The 15,723-nt window shown below is 40.7% G+C and overlaps 1 protein-coding gene across 2 annotated transcripts in view; it reads right to left on the bottom strand.

Annotated features, from left to right (window-relative positions):
* Window positions 1-1,976: 1,976 nt before the first annotated feature.
* The window catches only part of MICU1 (Mitochondrial calcium uptake 1), a 35,849-nt gene continuing 22,102 nt past the window's right edge, over window positions 1,977-15,723 (bottom strand). For both annotated transcript variants that reach the window (XM_084588967.1, XM_084588968.1), the window contains 7 exons: window positions 14,374-14,482; window positions 10,459-10,541; window positions 9,532-9,726; window positions 5,085-5,228; window positions 3,431-3,539; window positions 2,690-2,779; window positions 1,977-2,311 (listed from right to left, as the gene is read on the bottom strand). In XM_084588967.1, coding sequence (XP_084445093.1) covers window positions 2,157-2,311; window positions 2,690-2,779; window positions 3,431-3,539; window positions 5,085-5,228; window positions 9,532-9,726; window positions 10,459-10,541; window positions 14,374-14,482 — 885 coding nt within the window. In that variant the 3' untranslated portion in view covers window positions 1,977-2,156. The remainder of the gene's footprint in view (window positions 2,312-2,689; window positions 2,780-3,430; window positions 3,540-5,084; window positions 5,229-9,531; window positions 9,727-10,458; window positions 10,542-14,373; window positions 14,483-15,723) is intronic.

Raw genomic sequence — 15,723 nt, 5'->3', positions numbered from 1 at the left:
TAAACGGCGTAGAAATTCACATAATAATGAAGATCGAACAGCAGAATCTGGTAGAGAGTTCCAGTCCTTACAAGTTCGCGAAAAATAACTAAACTTGAAGAAATTATTTTTTATAGCCGGCAATGAGATGAACTTACTATGACAATGCCTTGATGTCTCATTAGGTTTGATCTCAAAGTAATCTGATTATTTATTTTTAGATAATTATTGATAACGAGGTAAAGAGTCTTTCATACCTGGTTCTACTTTCTAGCATTGGTAGTTGGGCTTGTTGGCAGAGGTCTGTTGAAGAATGGTTACAGCGGTATTTATTATAGATAAACCTTGCAGCGAGTCGCTGAATCCTATCTAGCTTGTGATAATTAGTTGCTGTGTGAGGATCCCATACTACTTTAGCATATTTAATAATTGGTCTGACTAGGGTTTTGCAAGCCAGGCACTTTACATCTGGGGTAGCACTGTGCAAAGTGCGTCGCAGGTACCATAGTGTTTTAAGAACTTTGAAAATGACATTTTCAATGTGGGTATTCCATCGTAGGTCTGATGTAAAAGTTATGCCTAGGTATTTATACTGATCAACTCTTTCGAGCATGTAACCATTCATTTGATAATTGAAATTAAGAACATTTTTTTTTTCTAGTTACTGACATGAACACAGACTTTTTTTAAGTTTAACTCCATCTGACAGTTGTTACACCATTTAACTATTCTTTGTAGATTTAAATTAAATTAAATTTGATCATCAATCATATTTACGCTACTGCACATCACGCAGTCGTCAGCAAAAAGTCTTATTGGAACATCAATGCTACTTTGCAAATCATTAATGAAGATGAGAAAGAAGAGTGGGCCTAAAACGTTACCCTGCGGCGCACCAGAAGCAACAGGAAGAATGTTGGACTGACAACCTCTAACAATTACATACTGTTCACGAGAGGATATATACGTGGAAAACCACTGTGTGAGTGTTTGATTTTTAAAGACCGCATTAACCTTATATAACAATTTTTAGTGTGAAACTTTATAAATTGCTTTCGCAAAGTGAAGGTATATAATGTCTGTTTGACCATGTGAATTTATTGTTTCTGCGAGGTCATGAACTATTTCTATCAGTTGGGTAGTTGCGGACAGCCCCTTTCGGAAGCCATGCTGGCGATAATACAGGATATCATGCTGGTCGATGTAGTTGAGCAGGTGCTCAGATATGATATGTTCAAGCAACTTCAAAACTGTACTAGTGAGCGAGATCGAGCGATAATAGCTAACAGAATTATTTCCACTTTTATGGACTGGTATAACTTTTGCTCGCTTCCAGTCAGTTGGGAAGCATCTGCTAGTAAAAGAAGACTAAAAAATTTTGGTCAAGTATTCAGATACCCATTCAGCGTACCTATATAAAAACTCCTTAGGTTGTGTGTTGTGTGGTCTCGTGATGTCACACAACCCGACGATCAGTCAGTTCATAGCTATGCCACCTGCCAGAGCCACGCCCGTGATTTTTTGCATACAACAACGACAATGGACTTTAGGGAGAAAAGGGTCTTTAACACTGTTGTGTTAATGGTGCACACCTCAGACGCCGTTAAGTAATGAGGTTGACATGCACATGACCACTGCTGCTGAACTTTTTCACAATGTCACCGTTGGAAACAGCCTGCTACTGGCACGGATTTTGTTAAGCACAAATTACCTTCAAAATGCAATCCAGAATATACTGGCAGCAACAGTTTTGAATGCAGAGTAGTTATGTTTAGTGCAAATGATTAGCTCTATAACTGATGGTGGTTCTGTATTGACAGAAAAAAGCCTTCTGGCCTATAATTTTCTGTACCAATTTGTACCTTCTAGCTTCGCGTTTCAGCAAAACAAATTGGAACTATACGTAGATGGAATATAGGAACATGATTCTTGTGAGCAGTCCATCGATTAAAATTACCTTTGTATCAAAATTATAAACACATTATGAATCACTCCAATGGATGATGAATCAGCCTTTATTATGCAACACAACTTTCACTCTGCAAGCCGCTTTCTCAACTGTATTATTCTAAAAAAAGTCACACAGTCAAGTGGTAAAGCCTATTCACTATTTTTTCAGAATCTGTGACAAGACAGCAACAACAAACACTAAAAAATCTGCATGCCATTGGCTTCTATTATATGTCAAGCAGCACTGGCTTTTTCAACTTGGCACACTTCCATGCAGAGTTAATCAGTTTTACAAATCCTGTATCTTTGGGCTTTTCAAGGCCACGGTGAAGGCGTTCTTTCATAACCGAAACAAATTCTTTGTTGCTCAGTTGACCATCCACTGCAATGAAAGCAATATTTTTTTTTACTGAACTACTTCACAACTTGAACTTTTGGAGTTGTAGTTGATATGCATACTGCAATTCACAAAATTCTAAGCCTGCAGCAATCAACACTGAACTACAGCAATTGATGTAATGCAATGAATGGGTTATGCATGCATACAGCAACATTACACAAAGTGAACCTACTATGTTGGAACTTAAGGTTTAATATAAGTGGTAGAAGAAATGAGTATTAAAACACCTTAATGCTTTGGTGTTGTGGTTGGCTACACATAATGGTGGCAAGATACAGTGACTATTTGTTCGACCACTGATGTAAGAGTCAGGGAAGTAATGGACATTGCTCAAAAGAAGCAATAAAAGTGAACACTTACTGTTTTCATCAAATAATGTGAAGATGACATCAATGACATAGTCCCTGAGATCCACATGTGCAACAGTCCTAGCCACGTGTTTCAGGGTTGCTAAGAAGCAAATCAAGAACAGCAACTTTTTGTTTACCAAATAAATGAAGCAAAAGATTCATCTAAGCATTAAACTTTGGGCAAGATTTATTGCCTGCTGCAAACTTGAAGAAGCTAGCACTAATATATAAAGATGCATAATTTGAGCTGTGTTTTGAACACAGAGTTTGTGCCAATAAATACTAAAGACACCAACGAACAGAAAAGACTATGTATTTACATTAGACGAAAATGCTAGAAATGAACAATACTGTGAGAGTTGATAAATGTGCTGTAAGGAGATTACTACACTGAACTCACAGTGAGTGCAACTTTATTGTGTATGTAGAACAGCGAAAGGCTTAAGGCTTATTTAATCAGTTCATCACAGCCTGCTCCAACTTTCACCTCTGAAGCTACATGCTGTACTGCAAAATGGTGCCTGTGACATCATGTGAGTATCTCCTATAACAGCAGCCCAGAAAGTCACTGTACCAGGAGGAAATGTCCTTGAGGTTTCGCAGTGAAATAGGATTACTTCATGAAATCCATCATGTGGCAGTAAGACTGCAGAAACTAAGGCTGGTTATGGTGGTATAATTTTAGGTCCCTATTTTAGCAATGTAAAGAGACTGTTTCTGCTCAAGCAAAGTTCAGCAAATCTATACATACCTTCATCTATGGAAGCTCCTGCGATATGATAGAATGTCAGTGCTGTGTCAACTTCAGTAATGTTGCTCAGAAAGTGGAAGAACTGCAGGTAGTCGTCAAGGCTAATACCCTGTTTTTAGGTGCAGAGAATCATTTATGCATCCAGACTGTTGCACGTCCCCTCCAAAAAGAAGAAAACATGAACAAATACAATTTATTATATAGCCATTTCAAATCTCTGATTTATCCCTTTGATAGTACAGACAAGTTCTCTGAGCTATCACTGCACTCTGTTCCTTATCTATTTTTTCTAACATAAATCGGTTGCACGACTCAAGCCTGGCAGACACTAAGTTCCCTCCAATCTTCATTAGCACAGGCTGTCATTCAGTGTTTAATTTCTATTTTGTTCAACTATCAATTTTAGCTACTCAAACTAATAGCTTGCAAGTGAAGAAACGATACTGTGCTGCTTTGCATAGATATTTTTTTTCTCTTTTCGAAACAAAACTCAATGATCCCAGCATGGTAGCTAAGCATTCGCATCAGAGGCGCAGGTGCTACAAATATAATACTATTCTACCAACAGATTTTTTTTTGTTCCGCAGATGAATTGAACCTCTACCTTGTGTTGTGTAGTGTGCCAGCACAGATGAAAGGAAAAAAGAACATAATGAATTAAAAAAAAAAAAAAAAAAGAAAATCAAGGGTCTGCACAATAAGCTACCTGTTCTTGACATCCTTATAAGAATGCCAGAAACCTTTCTTCTGAACTGTATTAGATAACTTATTGTCAATATGCTGGCTTTTGGCTTGTGTCCACAGAAGCTTAGCTAGAGAGTAAATGTTTTATTCCAACAGTATGTAGGGTGTCTCACCTACACATAACTACAGCTTCAAAGAGAGAGAGCATTCTGTGCAAGTTAAATAATAGTGCTGCTGCAAGTTAAGTGCTTGGCAGACTCCTTTTTCTTTATTTTTTTCATTGTGCCTAAATATGGGCAAATTTCTTCTGAAGGCACTTCAAACACTGAAATACCAAACTCTTTTACTTTGCAATTTCTGTACAGTGTAGGCTTTCTCTTAAAACGAGTAAAAAGAGAGACAAATCACAGCAGGCTGCTCTTCAATACAGTCTACAAGAAGTCAAAATTCTAAAAGTTGGCTAATTAATTAACTAAGCCAAGTGAAGAACATGCTCCAAACTATGGCAAGCAATTTCTGCAGGACTAAATTAATTTCATTTACATAGAATGCTCCAGAGAAATCTTAGCCTTATTAAAAACTTTGGTCACATTTAGCTAGGGCGCCTATTATGAAGCCAGGCTAGTGACCAAAGATTACAATTTTAAAAGGCTGTGTAACAAAAAAACCTTCAAACACATAAGCTGTGAAAAAAAAAATAAAAAATAAAAAAAAAAATGGCATAATAGTTTTCAAGTGGAAAGCTTTCTTCTGAACCTGTCCAAGCATAGCTAAGCTCTGAACCTGTCCAAGCATAACCAGGCTCTGAACCTGTCCAAGCATAGCCAGGCTCTGAACCTGTCCAAGCATAGCCAGGCATGTTTTATTGAGCCAATTCCACACAATATCTTGACGATACAGAGCGCCTGCTGTAATGTAAACAGTGCATTGCATTGATGAATGCTGGATAACTGAATGGAGGAAGACAAACCTCTGACTGGTTCTTGAACTTTTTCTTGATGCGTTTGATCATGCGAGATTTCTTCTTCTCATTAAGTCCAGCGTAAGTCAAGAGGAGGTCAGCAAAGTCCCATTCTCTGATCATGCCTTGTTCATCAGGTTCTTTGCGCATGAACTAAAATAAAGTTGTCATAGAAACAGCTTGATGGAAAATTTTCATAACAACTACAACTGCAGCAATAAGGGCATTCACAATTAAGGCATGCATGCACACACAAAAATGCGAGCAAATGAAATATTTCCTATAACAGGCAAGCTTCTACTAAATGTAACTGAGCTTTTAAAAAAAAAAAATGTGGAAGGTAGACTGTCGAAGCCCAGTGAAGCCAGCTCAGTTTTGTGGCCTAGTCTTCTGAATATATTTTGTTTTCTAAAGTTAATAAGCAAATACTAAAGCTAACTTAATTATTGGCTTGAGGAACAAACTGTCAGTTAGAATTTGCAAAAGTCTGCTGCAGTGTTTGCACCAAGGTACCATTTATGCAGCTGTATTCACTGCCCTTAAAAGAAAGCTATCAAATGGCCAGCTGCTGGTACATCTCTCACCTAGTACACATGCAGAGCCCTGTTCAGGAGAATGCTCCAGAGAAAAGTTGATTTTGTTTGCCAAGGACCATGCTGGGACGCTGAAGCAGAACAGTTGTCATGTGGAAGCTTTTTTTATTATGCTTGTTACCTTTTATGGGCACTGAAAAGAACCTATGTAAACGGCAGTTTGGTGCAAACATTTCAGTCAGCTGTTCTTCAAGACAGCCTACTACAACTTCCTCTGCACCGAAATATCATTCCTGAAACCAATAATTAAAAAAAAAGATGGCTAACGAGTCATTTATTACTTTGGAGAATAAAGAGATACTCTGGATTAGGCTGTATGACTCTTAACAGCCTCAAGTTTGTTTTGCTCGGCTAAGACGCTATCTTCTTTAAAAGCCTGCCTACATTTAGCTGGAACTGCTGGTATATATCTGTCACAAAAACCAGTACGAATCACAAGTACATATATTTCATGTAATGAAATTTTCTGTCTGGCATGCGCAAAGAATAGTCTGTGCAAATTGTATGCACCTCGAAACAAGCAAAAGCTCATTTTACCCATTTGAGTACAGCACAAGGAGGTTGGGTTCGTGCCTCAACTCCAATACAGAATTACAAGCAATGCAAGTTAGCCCCTACTCACTTTCAGCCTGCCAAATACAGTAAAACATAGTTGGTACGTCTTTTAAAAGATGTTGGAAAAAACATATTATCCGGGAAGATGCATGATTCTAACTACCTAATATTAAAAAAGAAAAGCTGCTGAAAAAGGCATTTAGAATACAGACTGCATGCACAACTCCTTTTCTAGCTCTCACAGAATTCAGTCTGTATTTGCACTGTCTTATGTACAGAAGATATTTAGCAATAGATCTAGTTCGTAGAAAGAATGACGAGCTGGAATCGCTTCCTGGGTTGTTTCCGGATGCTTTGCACTCTTACACAGTGGCATATGGAGAAGCCATCGCGGTGGCTTACAGTCGCTGCACTTCTGTTCATGCTGCTTCCCCTAGACCCAGCCCGCTCACATGCAAGCGAATACAGTACAAGCTCATTAATTCTAACTTGATGGGACTGGTAAAAAAGTTCGAATTATCAAATGATCTCGAAAAAGCTGACAGGAACCATTTGAATTATGGTAAATTTATCGTATTTACTCGCATAACAACACCCTCGCATAATAAACCCACCCCCCACTTTTGCACTGAGAATGAAAAAAAAAAAAAAGAAAGCATTTGCTAGCGTGTCCCCCCTTTCACAGCGTCAGCGTTGCATTCACTGCGCATTTCTTGGCAGTGCACCAAGATGCTGTGCAGTGCTAACGTCACGCTGTGTTTACCTTTTCAGGTTAGCTGGAGGCAACTCTGCAGAGTGCCAATGCTCGGTAGTGCAGGCCTCATTTTCACTTTATCCTGTCATGTTTGGGGCAGGCACCGTACAATCATTGGAACTGCAAACGCCTTTTGAAGCAAACGGTGCTAACAGCCAGCGTCCTGATTGCAACTGGCCACATGCTTTCGTTGATGACTGATGGGTGGAAGGATGAATGACTGTCGCGCGTAATGATTTGGTTTTTATTTGGAAACACGCAGTGGCCCGTCCAATGTCATAGCCTTTCATGGGTGTTGGCTGGGACTGTGCTGACAGAAATACTTATTTGTATTTCTGAATTAATGGTGGTTGAAATAACGAGTATTTAGTTGCAGCTTCAGAGGTTGCGCAGTAGAAAAGGGCAAGCAGCTGCCGCTGCCGTAAACCCCTACCCCCCTAACCCCCGGCGCTGCCAGCCGCCATGCCGGTCATAGAATCATTTAGGCTTCATCCTCTCTCCTATGGTTTTACCTGGTTTCCTTATGTCCTTGCTTTGGACGTGCACAGCCTCTAACTATGCCTCCCTATTACGGAGGCGTTTTTTTTTTTTGGCCATGCCGCCCAAGCACGGCGGTGCCTAGTTCGAAGTATCCGTAGTGGAACCGACTTGCTTGATCAGACCAAGTAGTGTAGTTCGAATTAACAGGCTTTCACTGTAGTTGTAGTTAGCAAATGGTTCGTCCATATGCCCTAAGGCACCTCAAAAGATGGCACCATGTTTCTCCTGATGAAGTCATGTTTCCGCAGGAATAGGTGCCTCGTGTGTTGGCTCGTTGGCTTTCTTTGATGCTTCCCCCTATTGCACCTGGCACTGCAGGAAAGCAACTATGGTGGTGACCACAGCTGATCAGTTTTTCACGTCACGAGCGCTTGTTAGCATATGTACGGTTGATCACAAAATGTGTTATACGACCATAGTTTGTCGAAATTTCGAACGTAGCCACCGGGAAATCGTGTTATTCAGGAACCCATTAACTAGGGGGAAAATAGTGTAACTCTAAGGGAGATGTTTTACTGACTGCAGATGTTTTACTGACTGCAATTTTGAACATAGAACCCCGCTATAGTAAACTCTGATATAGTAAAGTGAAACTGAAGTCCCAGTTCATCTTCCATAGACAGCTGTACATTTTCTCCCCTTTATAGTAAATATATTTTTGGTAAAAATCAGTTATAGTAAAGTGCGCCTGGCCGCGGTGACGACTCCCACGATATGACATCGCCACTCACGCTCTACCTAGAATCGCGAGGAAAATATTTTTTTGTATTACAAAACAAAAATAACACTGAGTGCCCTATTAAATGCCTTTACCACCAGGCTTAGCAGCATTCAGGAGAAGATTACTTTACAAAGGCTTTGGAGCTATGAGGGAAAGCATGTAGCGCGTAGGAAAAAAAGTAAAGCTGTCTGCAAACATGGAAAGGAGGCGGTGCGGTCCGTTCAGAAAGTAAGGGAGAGTAAACGTACACCAAGAAATAGGGACAGGGAAAAAATGGGAGAAAATTTCCAGCACTGTGAAGCACAAAGCATGAGGCAGTGGAGGAAAGAAGTGGAGGTGCAGCGTGTGCGGTCTTGCAGCACTTGACTGCCACGCACATTTATCATTTATTGCCTTTTAAAAGACAGAAACAGAAAAAAGTGACAACATGTTCATGCAAGGGTTTGATTTTCACATGAAATCAAACTTGGTTGTATTCGTAGCCACATCCTCATGCTTAAGAGGTACTTACACCAGATGTAAAGAAGTTTTGTAACTGAAAAAAATTGCATGCACAGATGATAAGAGAGAGATGGAAGCTATTTCAGTGTTTTTTTTTTTTTTCATTAAGCAACAAGACGCGTTCAGTAAGTGGCCATTTAACTACCACGCAGCATCTTCAGGACCATGTCAACACCAACAACAGATATAGTAAAGACCCTGATAGAGTAAAGATTTTTGCTGATCCCAGTGACTTTACTATAAAGAGGCTCTACTGTATGAAATGGGAAACCATATGAACCGGGAATATATCAACGAGGTTTTACTGTACAGTGAAAGGCTCTTAAGGTTCATCATGGTGAAGGTCATGAACTGTAGGTAAAGACAAAAGTAATCTGAACTTAGGATCACAAGCCATTCGAGTGATGTGTGCTGATGGGCTGATTTAAGTTAAAGAAATCTGTTTTGATCAGCCACTGAAAGCCAGCACAGCGGAATCTTTTACTCTGCCAACTATTCAATAAGGCAAGCTTGGTTAGCAAAATAAGATTCCCACAATTTTCACACTAAGCAGTAAGTATAATGCATTTTCTCTAACTAACAGATGAGGAGGATAAATACAATATACCTGCAAAGGAATTCACTACTTCTGACTGCTGCAACTGCAATCTAGACTTGCAGTGCTGTTTATGAAAACATAATAAATGTTAGTGTGGCATTTTTGCCATGCTACACTCACTGTAGCACACATAGCTGTGCATGTACTGTAGGCCAGTGAACACCGAAGAGACCACAAGCCAGAAAGCTCCCTACCTCAAGTGTGAGGATCTCAGTCTGCAGCTGTCGCTGGAAATTGAGAAACTTCTCCACAGTGAGCTTCTTGTCAAGCTTGGGGCCAAAAAAGTAGTTGCACAAGGCACTGCTCACACCCCTGTAGATGCTGCCTGTTGTCTGATGGTCTCTATGCCTCATGCCAAAGCTAGTCTGGTGCCTGATGATGGTCTGCACCTGCGGTTGGGCACAATGCAACCACCACACACGTTCAACAGACCAAAAGGGTACCTGCTCAGCAGCAATTGCAGCACCAGAAAGAGTAACAAACACCAGCACACCTTTCACTCCACACAGTAATGATTGCAAAGATTATGATCCAAGACAACTGGAATTCCGAGGGTTCTATATGGAAGTTGCAAATCATGGAAAGAAAACTTGTATGTTACTGCATAAGCAACAGGCACATGCTGCAATGGGGCATACTAAGCACCCTCTCTCCTACTCGTCCCCCATAAAAACCTAGGTCATTTCTTCCCAGCAATGCCAACTCAGCCCATGCTGAAATGGTACACGCTATACCTAGACAATGCAATGCAGAAACGTTCTATGCACTATATGCATAGTCAATGGAGAGGAAATAAGGTTGCACAGAAAAACTACCAGGTTTTTCACTCAGTTTCTATGTGAAGTGATGGAAACACCCGCACCACACTCTTTCTGAGCCCAACAACAAATGCACTCAATCCAGTGGAAATCCAGCAGTAGACATGGAGGGCAATACAGCACACTGGAATATTGTTGCCCTTTGTTTACCAAGTAGAAAATCATCTATACACCTATCACTGCAGAGACAAAATTCCCCAATACATATATTTTAAGCCTGGAAGGGGAAATAGCATACATATAAAGGATTTACCTAATTAGAATCAACAGACCAATCAAACAATGTTCAATTTATGACTTTACCTTTTCAAACTCATCATAGTCCACATTGCCATCTCCATTCAGATCAAACATGCGAAATGCGATCTCAAACTGACGTTTTGATGCTGAAAATAAAAATAAATGTAATCAGGCAGGTTAGCCTCAAACCGATTTTTGTCCTTAACAATATACAATTAGACACATAAAGAGCGAATGCTTTAGAATTCTTTAAGTGCATGGTCAGGAAGAGCAGATGCATATGAATAAAATAGAGTGTGTTCCATGTGTAACCTTTTCTGCAGGTCTCTATGCATGTGAATACTGGACAATTCAATGTTTCAAATTGCTACAGTTCTCATGACTCGGAAAGTATCAAATATACCATGTGCCTAGCTAAATGTAACCACTTTTAAAAACCACTAACATCCTAGGCAAATGATATCAAATGAAGGCTGCTAAGAGTGGCGTGACCTAATTATGCAGCATGTTTCTTGATCCCCAAAGATCGTAAGTTGTTAATGACTAAATTAGCTAAAATTTTATTACTGGCTTCTTGAACAAAGTTTCAATTCAAAAGATGTAGATCCTTGGGAAATACAGCTGACTGAAATTGCTGCACCGAGATGTCATTTCCACAAATTCATTTGCCAGCTTAAAAAAAGGAAAGAAAAAACCTATTAGATGACCAGCTGCTGGCGTATATCTTTCACCCTAAGCACATGCGTAAAGCTCCATTGTGGAGAGCTGTCAAGTTAAATGCGGAGTTTGTTCCTCAAGGGTGCTGTCATGTGCAATCTTTTATTACTGTGCATGTTACCTTTTAAGGCTGGTAAAAAAAAAAAAAAAGCTACTTTATATAAACAGGAGCTTGGTGGAACATTTCAGTTAGCCCTCGTTCAAGACTATCTACAATTGCTGCATTGCCACTTTTCCTAAAGCCCAAAATTAAGTATTTGCTAATGAATAAACAACTGGGAAGGAAAAAAAGCTCTCGGTTGGCTTCAGCTTCCCAAGACACTCACCCCCCTTTTTTTTTTAAATCTCAGCTACCTTTAGCTGGGACACCTGATACATATATTTAATACAACAAGAACCATGGTCCCAACGGGCAGTGGCAGGAACCTCGCAACATACCGTGAACCACTACTGCCGTAATAAGGAGACAAACTAAAAGTGACCTGTACTTCTGCGTTGCATAGTAGACAGTAATAATAAAAAATGTTGTATGGTTACACAACTTTGCAATTACTGCAAAACATTGGCTTGATGCACAACTTCTGAGCTTGCGAGTGCAACTCAACCAAATACGTATACAATAAAACCTCGTTACAAGAGACACTCAAGGGACCCAAATAAGACTTCTCTTGTAACCAAAAATTCATACCAACTCGTATGTGTAGCAGTTTAGATTTTCTTACCTAAAATCTGCTTCATATCAGTGTCCTGTTTTGTTGCAGTATGTCAAGAACCAAGAAGGAGTGTCTCCTGTTGACTGGGAAATCAAAATGTCCCTATTGTTTTAGTCATTGTCATCACGTTCCTGTGTGACTGAAACAAGAGGGACATTTTGATTTCCCAGTCAAGAGGAGGCACTCCCTTCTTGATTCCCGACATATTACAACAAAACAGGACACCAATATAAAACAGAAGTTAGGTAAGTAAATGTAAACTTCCACATGTACAAGTTCATACGAGTCAGCTGTGTTGCATGAGCGCACCTGGGTTACTTGTGTCTCTTTTAAATAGTGAAGTTAATTTAGGAACCTGCAGAAGTTGCCCCTAGTAACAGAGTGTCTCTTGAAACCATGTCTTTTGCATGCAATGTTGTTAACATGGCAAATATAGGAAAACCAACCAAACCATTTTCATGTGTCTCTTATAACAGAGTGTCTCTTGTAACCATATCTCTTGTAAGAGATTGTACGTATACATAATAAAGTAGTTTTGGGGTTAGAACTAACCACTTCTTACAGCCAACATGGGTATTTAAGCCACAAAGCCGTGAGTGCCAGTGCCCACTCTACTGACGCATTTTAAATAATAAACCAATAAAAAAAAGTAAACAAAGACAGCAAATGGTGGGGCACTTTTTCACAGTTGACCTGTTTTAACATGTACAGTAAACTCATTAATTCAGCTTTCAAGGGACTAGACTAAATTCTCCAATTAACTGAAAGTTCGAATTACTGATTGGGCATGAAAGTACAGCCGAACCTCATCATAACGAAGTAGTACGGGGCGCGAAAATTTGTTGGTGATAATGAATATTTGTTATAAAAGTGCGCACCCAAAGTTCTGTAAATAAACTGGCTAATAAAATTAAATAAAATGCGCATTAATATGGACAACACAAAGGTGCGAAAACGCACAATTTTTTAATTAAAAGCTTGGTGTAAACATGAAATCTTGCTTTTCGTTACATTTTGTAGAGCAAAAATGAATACTAAAAAGGAATGTTGCCTCCACGCACAATTTGCGCGACAGAGCCAATGAACTCTGGTGTAGCGCGAGCGCATGGGTTGGTCACAGTGGCAGAGGCATGGCAGGGGCTCAAGCCATGATGAGGCAATGGTATAGCTGTGGCAGCTATGCTTCTCGAGTCCGGCGATGGCCGTTCATGACCTTCGAGACCAATGCGCCGGGTGTGTGTGTGTGATCTCGGAGGCCATAAGCCGTTGGCGGTAGTTTTTGTTGCCGCCGCTAAATGATGCGGCACGCGAACGCGAAAATTTAGACACACTTCTGCGGCGGCCGATTTTATTGACTGAAAAATTGCGTTTCTTTGTTTTTTCCAGCCCTTTTACATATATTTTGGCATTTTAATACAAAAGAACTGCTTAGTTATAACCCAATCTAGCATCAAATTTTGAAATTTTCGTTAAGTTACACAGAAAGAACTCTCATAGAAATAAACTATAAACCAAACAAACTTTTATTTTAGTTCATTTTATCCGCTAAATCGCTATATCCCTGTTCATTATAGCAACGTTTGACTGTACTGAAAATCATCTGCATCAGCAATTTTATCTGATGAACATCTGCACGACAGTTGTCTGCATTTGACATGAAAAACAAGTGCGAACGACGATTTTTCCACATTTCTTCAAGTGTTTTGTTTTGTGGACACTACCAGGAGCATTGAAGAACTGCTCCAAAACGCCAAGGCCTCCGTTAACCTTTTCAGAGTGCAACGCAGTAGCAGCAGCACAAAACAGCCCCGTCGTGATTTGGGGACGCTTCACCTGACAGCCAATGCCTAGAAAGCATTGCGGTGAAACTGCGCGTGACCTGTGCGCAGCTTCCTCGCACTAAAAGCAGCATGTGGGTGAATGCGAGGGGTATACGAGTAAGTGTATGACACCATTTCCAATAAATATAAAACAGTAATGTACCAAGCAGCGTACAAAGCAGTGCGACTGGCCGATGTGCGCGTCCAATCGCAGCTGTGGGGTGCCAAAAAGTTATTGAAAGTGAAACCAAAACTATGCAACAGAGCTTGATCTTGAAAATGACCTTCTGACTGTCACCGTGCCTGCCATAACGCAAACAAAGTGCGCACGCATCACTGTTCAATGCAATTCAGGTCAAGAGAGGTCTACTTCAGTGATCAGGGATGTGCAGATCATACCTCAACACGATCTGCGGTATGAAATAATCGGAGCAATCCTGTCTGAATTAATGCGCATCTGACATCATAGAATTACGTAGGCATATGCCAGAACCATGCTCCTGGTTCAAATTTTCCAAATTAAAATTTTACTGTACTATCCAGAATTTAACCTGTCTTCCTCTGTTTAGTTTTGGTCTTATCCATTTTGCTCTTTTGCATTTATTGCCCACGTTCATGCCAACAAGAGGATGCTTTAATGAACAAAGCAGTGTTGCTTCCACGTATGCACATACAATCTGCCAGCCAACAGAACCCACAAGACTATAATTTATGGATGCATTTCATACCTGAGAGTATGGTGAGGAGAAAAATGTAATCCGAAAAGCTGATCAAGCCAGAAGAACTCAGCTTGTAAAAAATGCTGTCCTCACTAAGGCCTGAAAATACCTTTTCATCCTGAAATAATAATGCAATAAGTCAATCACCTTTAGCCCACAAAATATCAGGTTAAGGAGAGCCAAAATTTGGATAATGTAAAGTATTAACGATGGTTGATGCTCACAAAACATCTATCACTTTATTATACTGCTATCATTCTGTTGTATTACATAAATGCTTTCTGTAGAATAAGGAATGCACATATCATGCATTATGAAATCCTTTAGCTCTGTTGCTGGCCAGTTTTACAGGACTCTGAGAATTGCTTTCGTTACCTCGCCACAAACCAGCAGAAATAAACTAGCTAACTGACTTGATTTACTATTCTACAGACTAACACACACTGACATTGCACCAGTACATGGGTGCCATGCTTTTCACCTCCATCGAAAAGTGGCTGCCAAGGTGTGGTAAAAGTGACGTGTCCTTGGGCTCAGCAGTCGAGTGCCTTAACTCTGAGCCATCGCAGTGAAGATTTGGGAATCTGATCGTTTGTGCTCGTATTTGCTGGCTTCAGCTGGTCCAAACAGAAACACCTGTAAGGTGTTTATTGGAGCACCAAGACCAAAGGCAACGTCTGCAAACCAAAGCGACGGGGGTAGCGTTTGAACCAACAGTGCAGTGCCAACAAGGCTCCGGCTCCACTTCGTCTACCTCTTCGGGTTGGAGCGCGAGCTGATGGCGATCGGGATTACTACAATACCCCCCGGCAGAAAAGGAGCCATCCTGGCGACTCATGGTAAGGAAAGGGTAGGGGGATCATAATACGGCTTGAGGCGGTCGACATGTACAGTTTCTCGGCAGCGGCAGCGATGATCTGGAGATGGGTTCAAGGGCTCTACTACGTAATTGACGGGAGAAGATTGTTCGAGAATGCGGTAAGGTCCATGATAGCGCGATAGGAGTTTGGATAAGAGGCCGGGTACAGAGGAAGGCACCCAGAGCCAAACGAGGGCACCTGAGGGATATGAAGGCGCTGGATTTGTAGGGTCCCGATTATGCTTTTGTTGAGCCTGGTTCTCCGTTGTGAAGGAGCGCGCCAATTGTCGGCATTCTTCGGCAAATGTGTGCGCTTCAGACAGTAGAGATGGTCGTATGATGCCCCGTTGAAGCATATTGGCGACATTGTCACGAATGATGCGGCGCTCTGTGGGCGACACGCGATATGGTCACTGCCGCAGGGGAGCATGAGGACCAGTGTCGATTGCATGAGAAACGGTCAAGGCGCGGCCCAAAGAAGGCTGGGACACGTCAAAAGA

Source organism: Amblyomma maculatum, chromosome 1, assembly GCF_055883805.1.
Source record: "Amblyomma maculatum isolate TAMU_Amacu chromosome 1, ASM5588380v1, whole genome shotgun sequence".
In the NCBI taxonomy this organism is placed as follows: domain Eukaryota; kingdom Metazoa; phylum Arthropoda; class Arachnida; order Ixodida; family Ixodidae; genus Amblyomma; species Amblyomma maculatum.
Note: the sequence above shows the minus strand (reverse complement) of the source record. Positions and strands in the feature narration are given on the sequence as shown.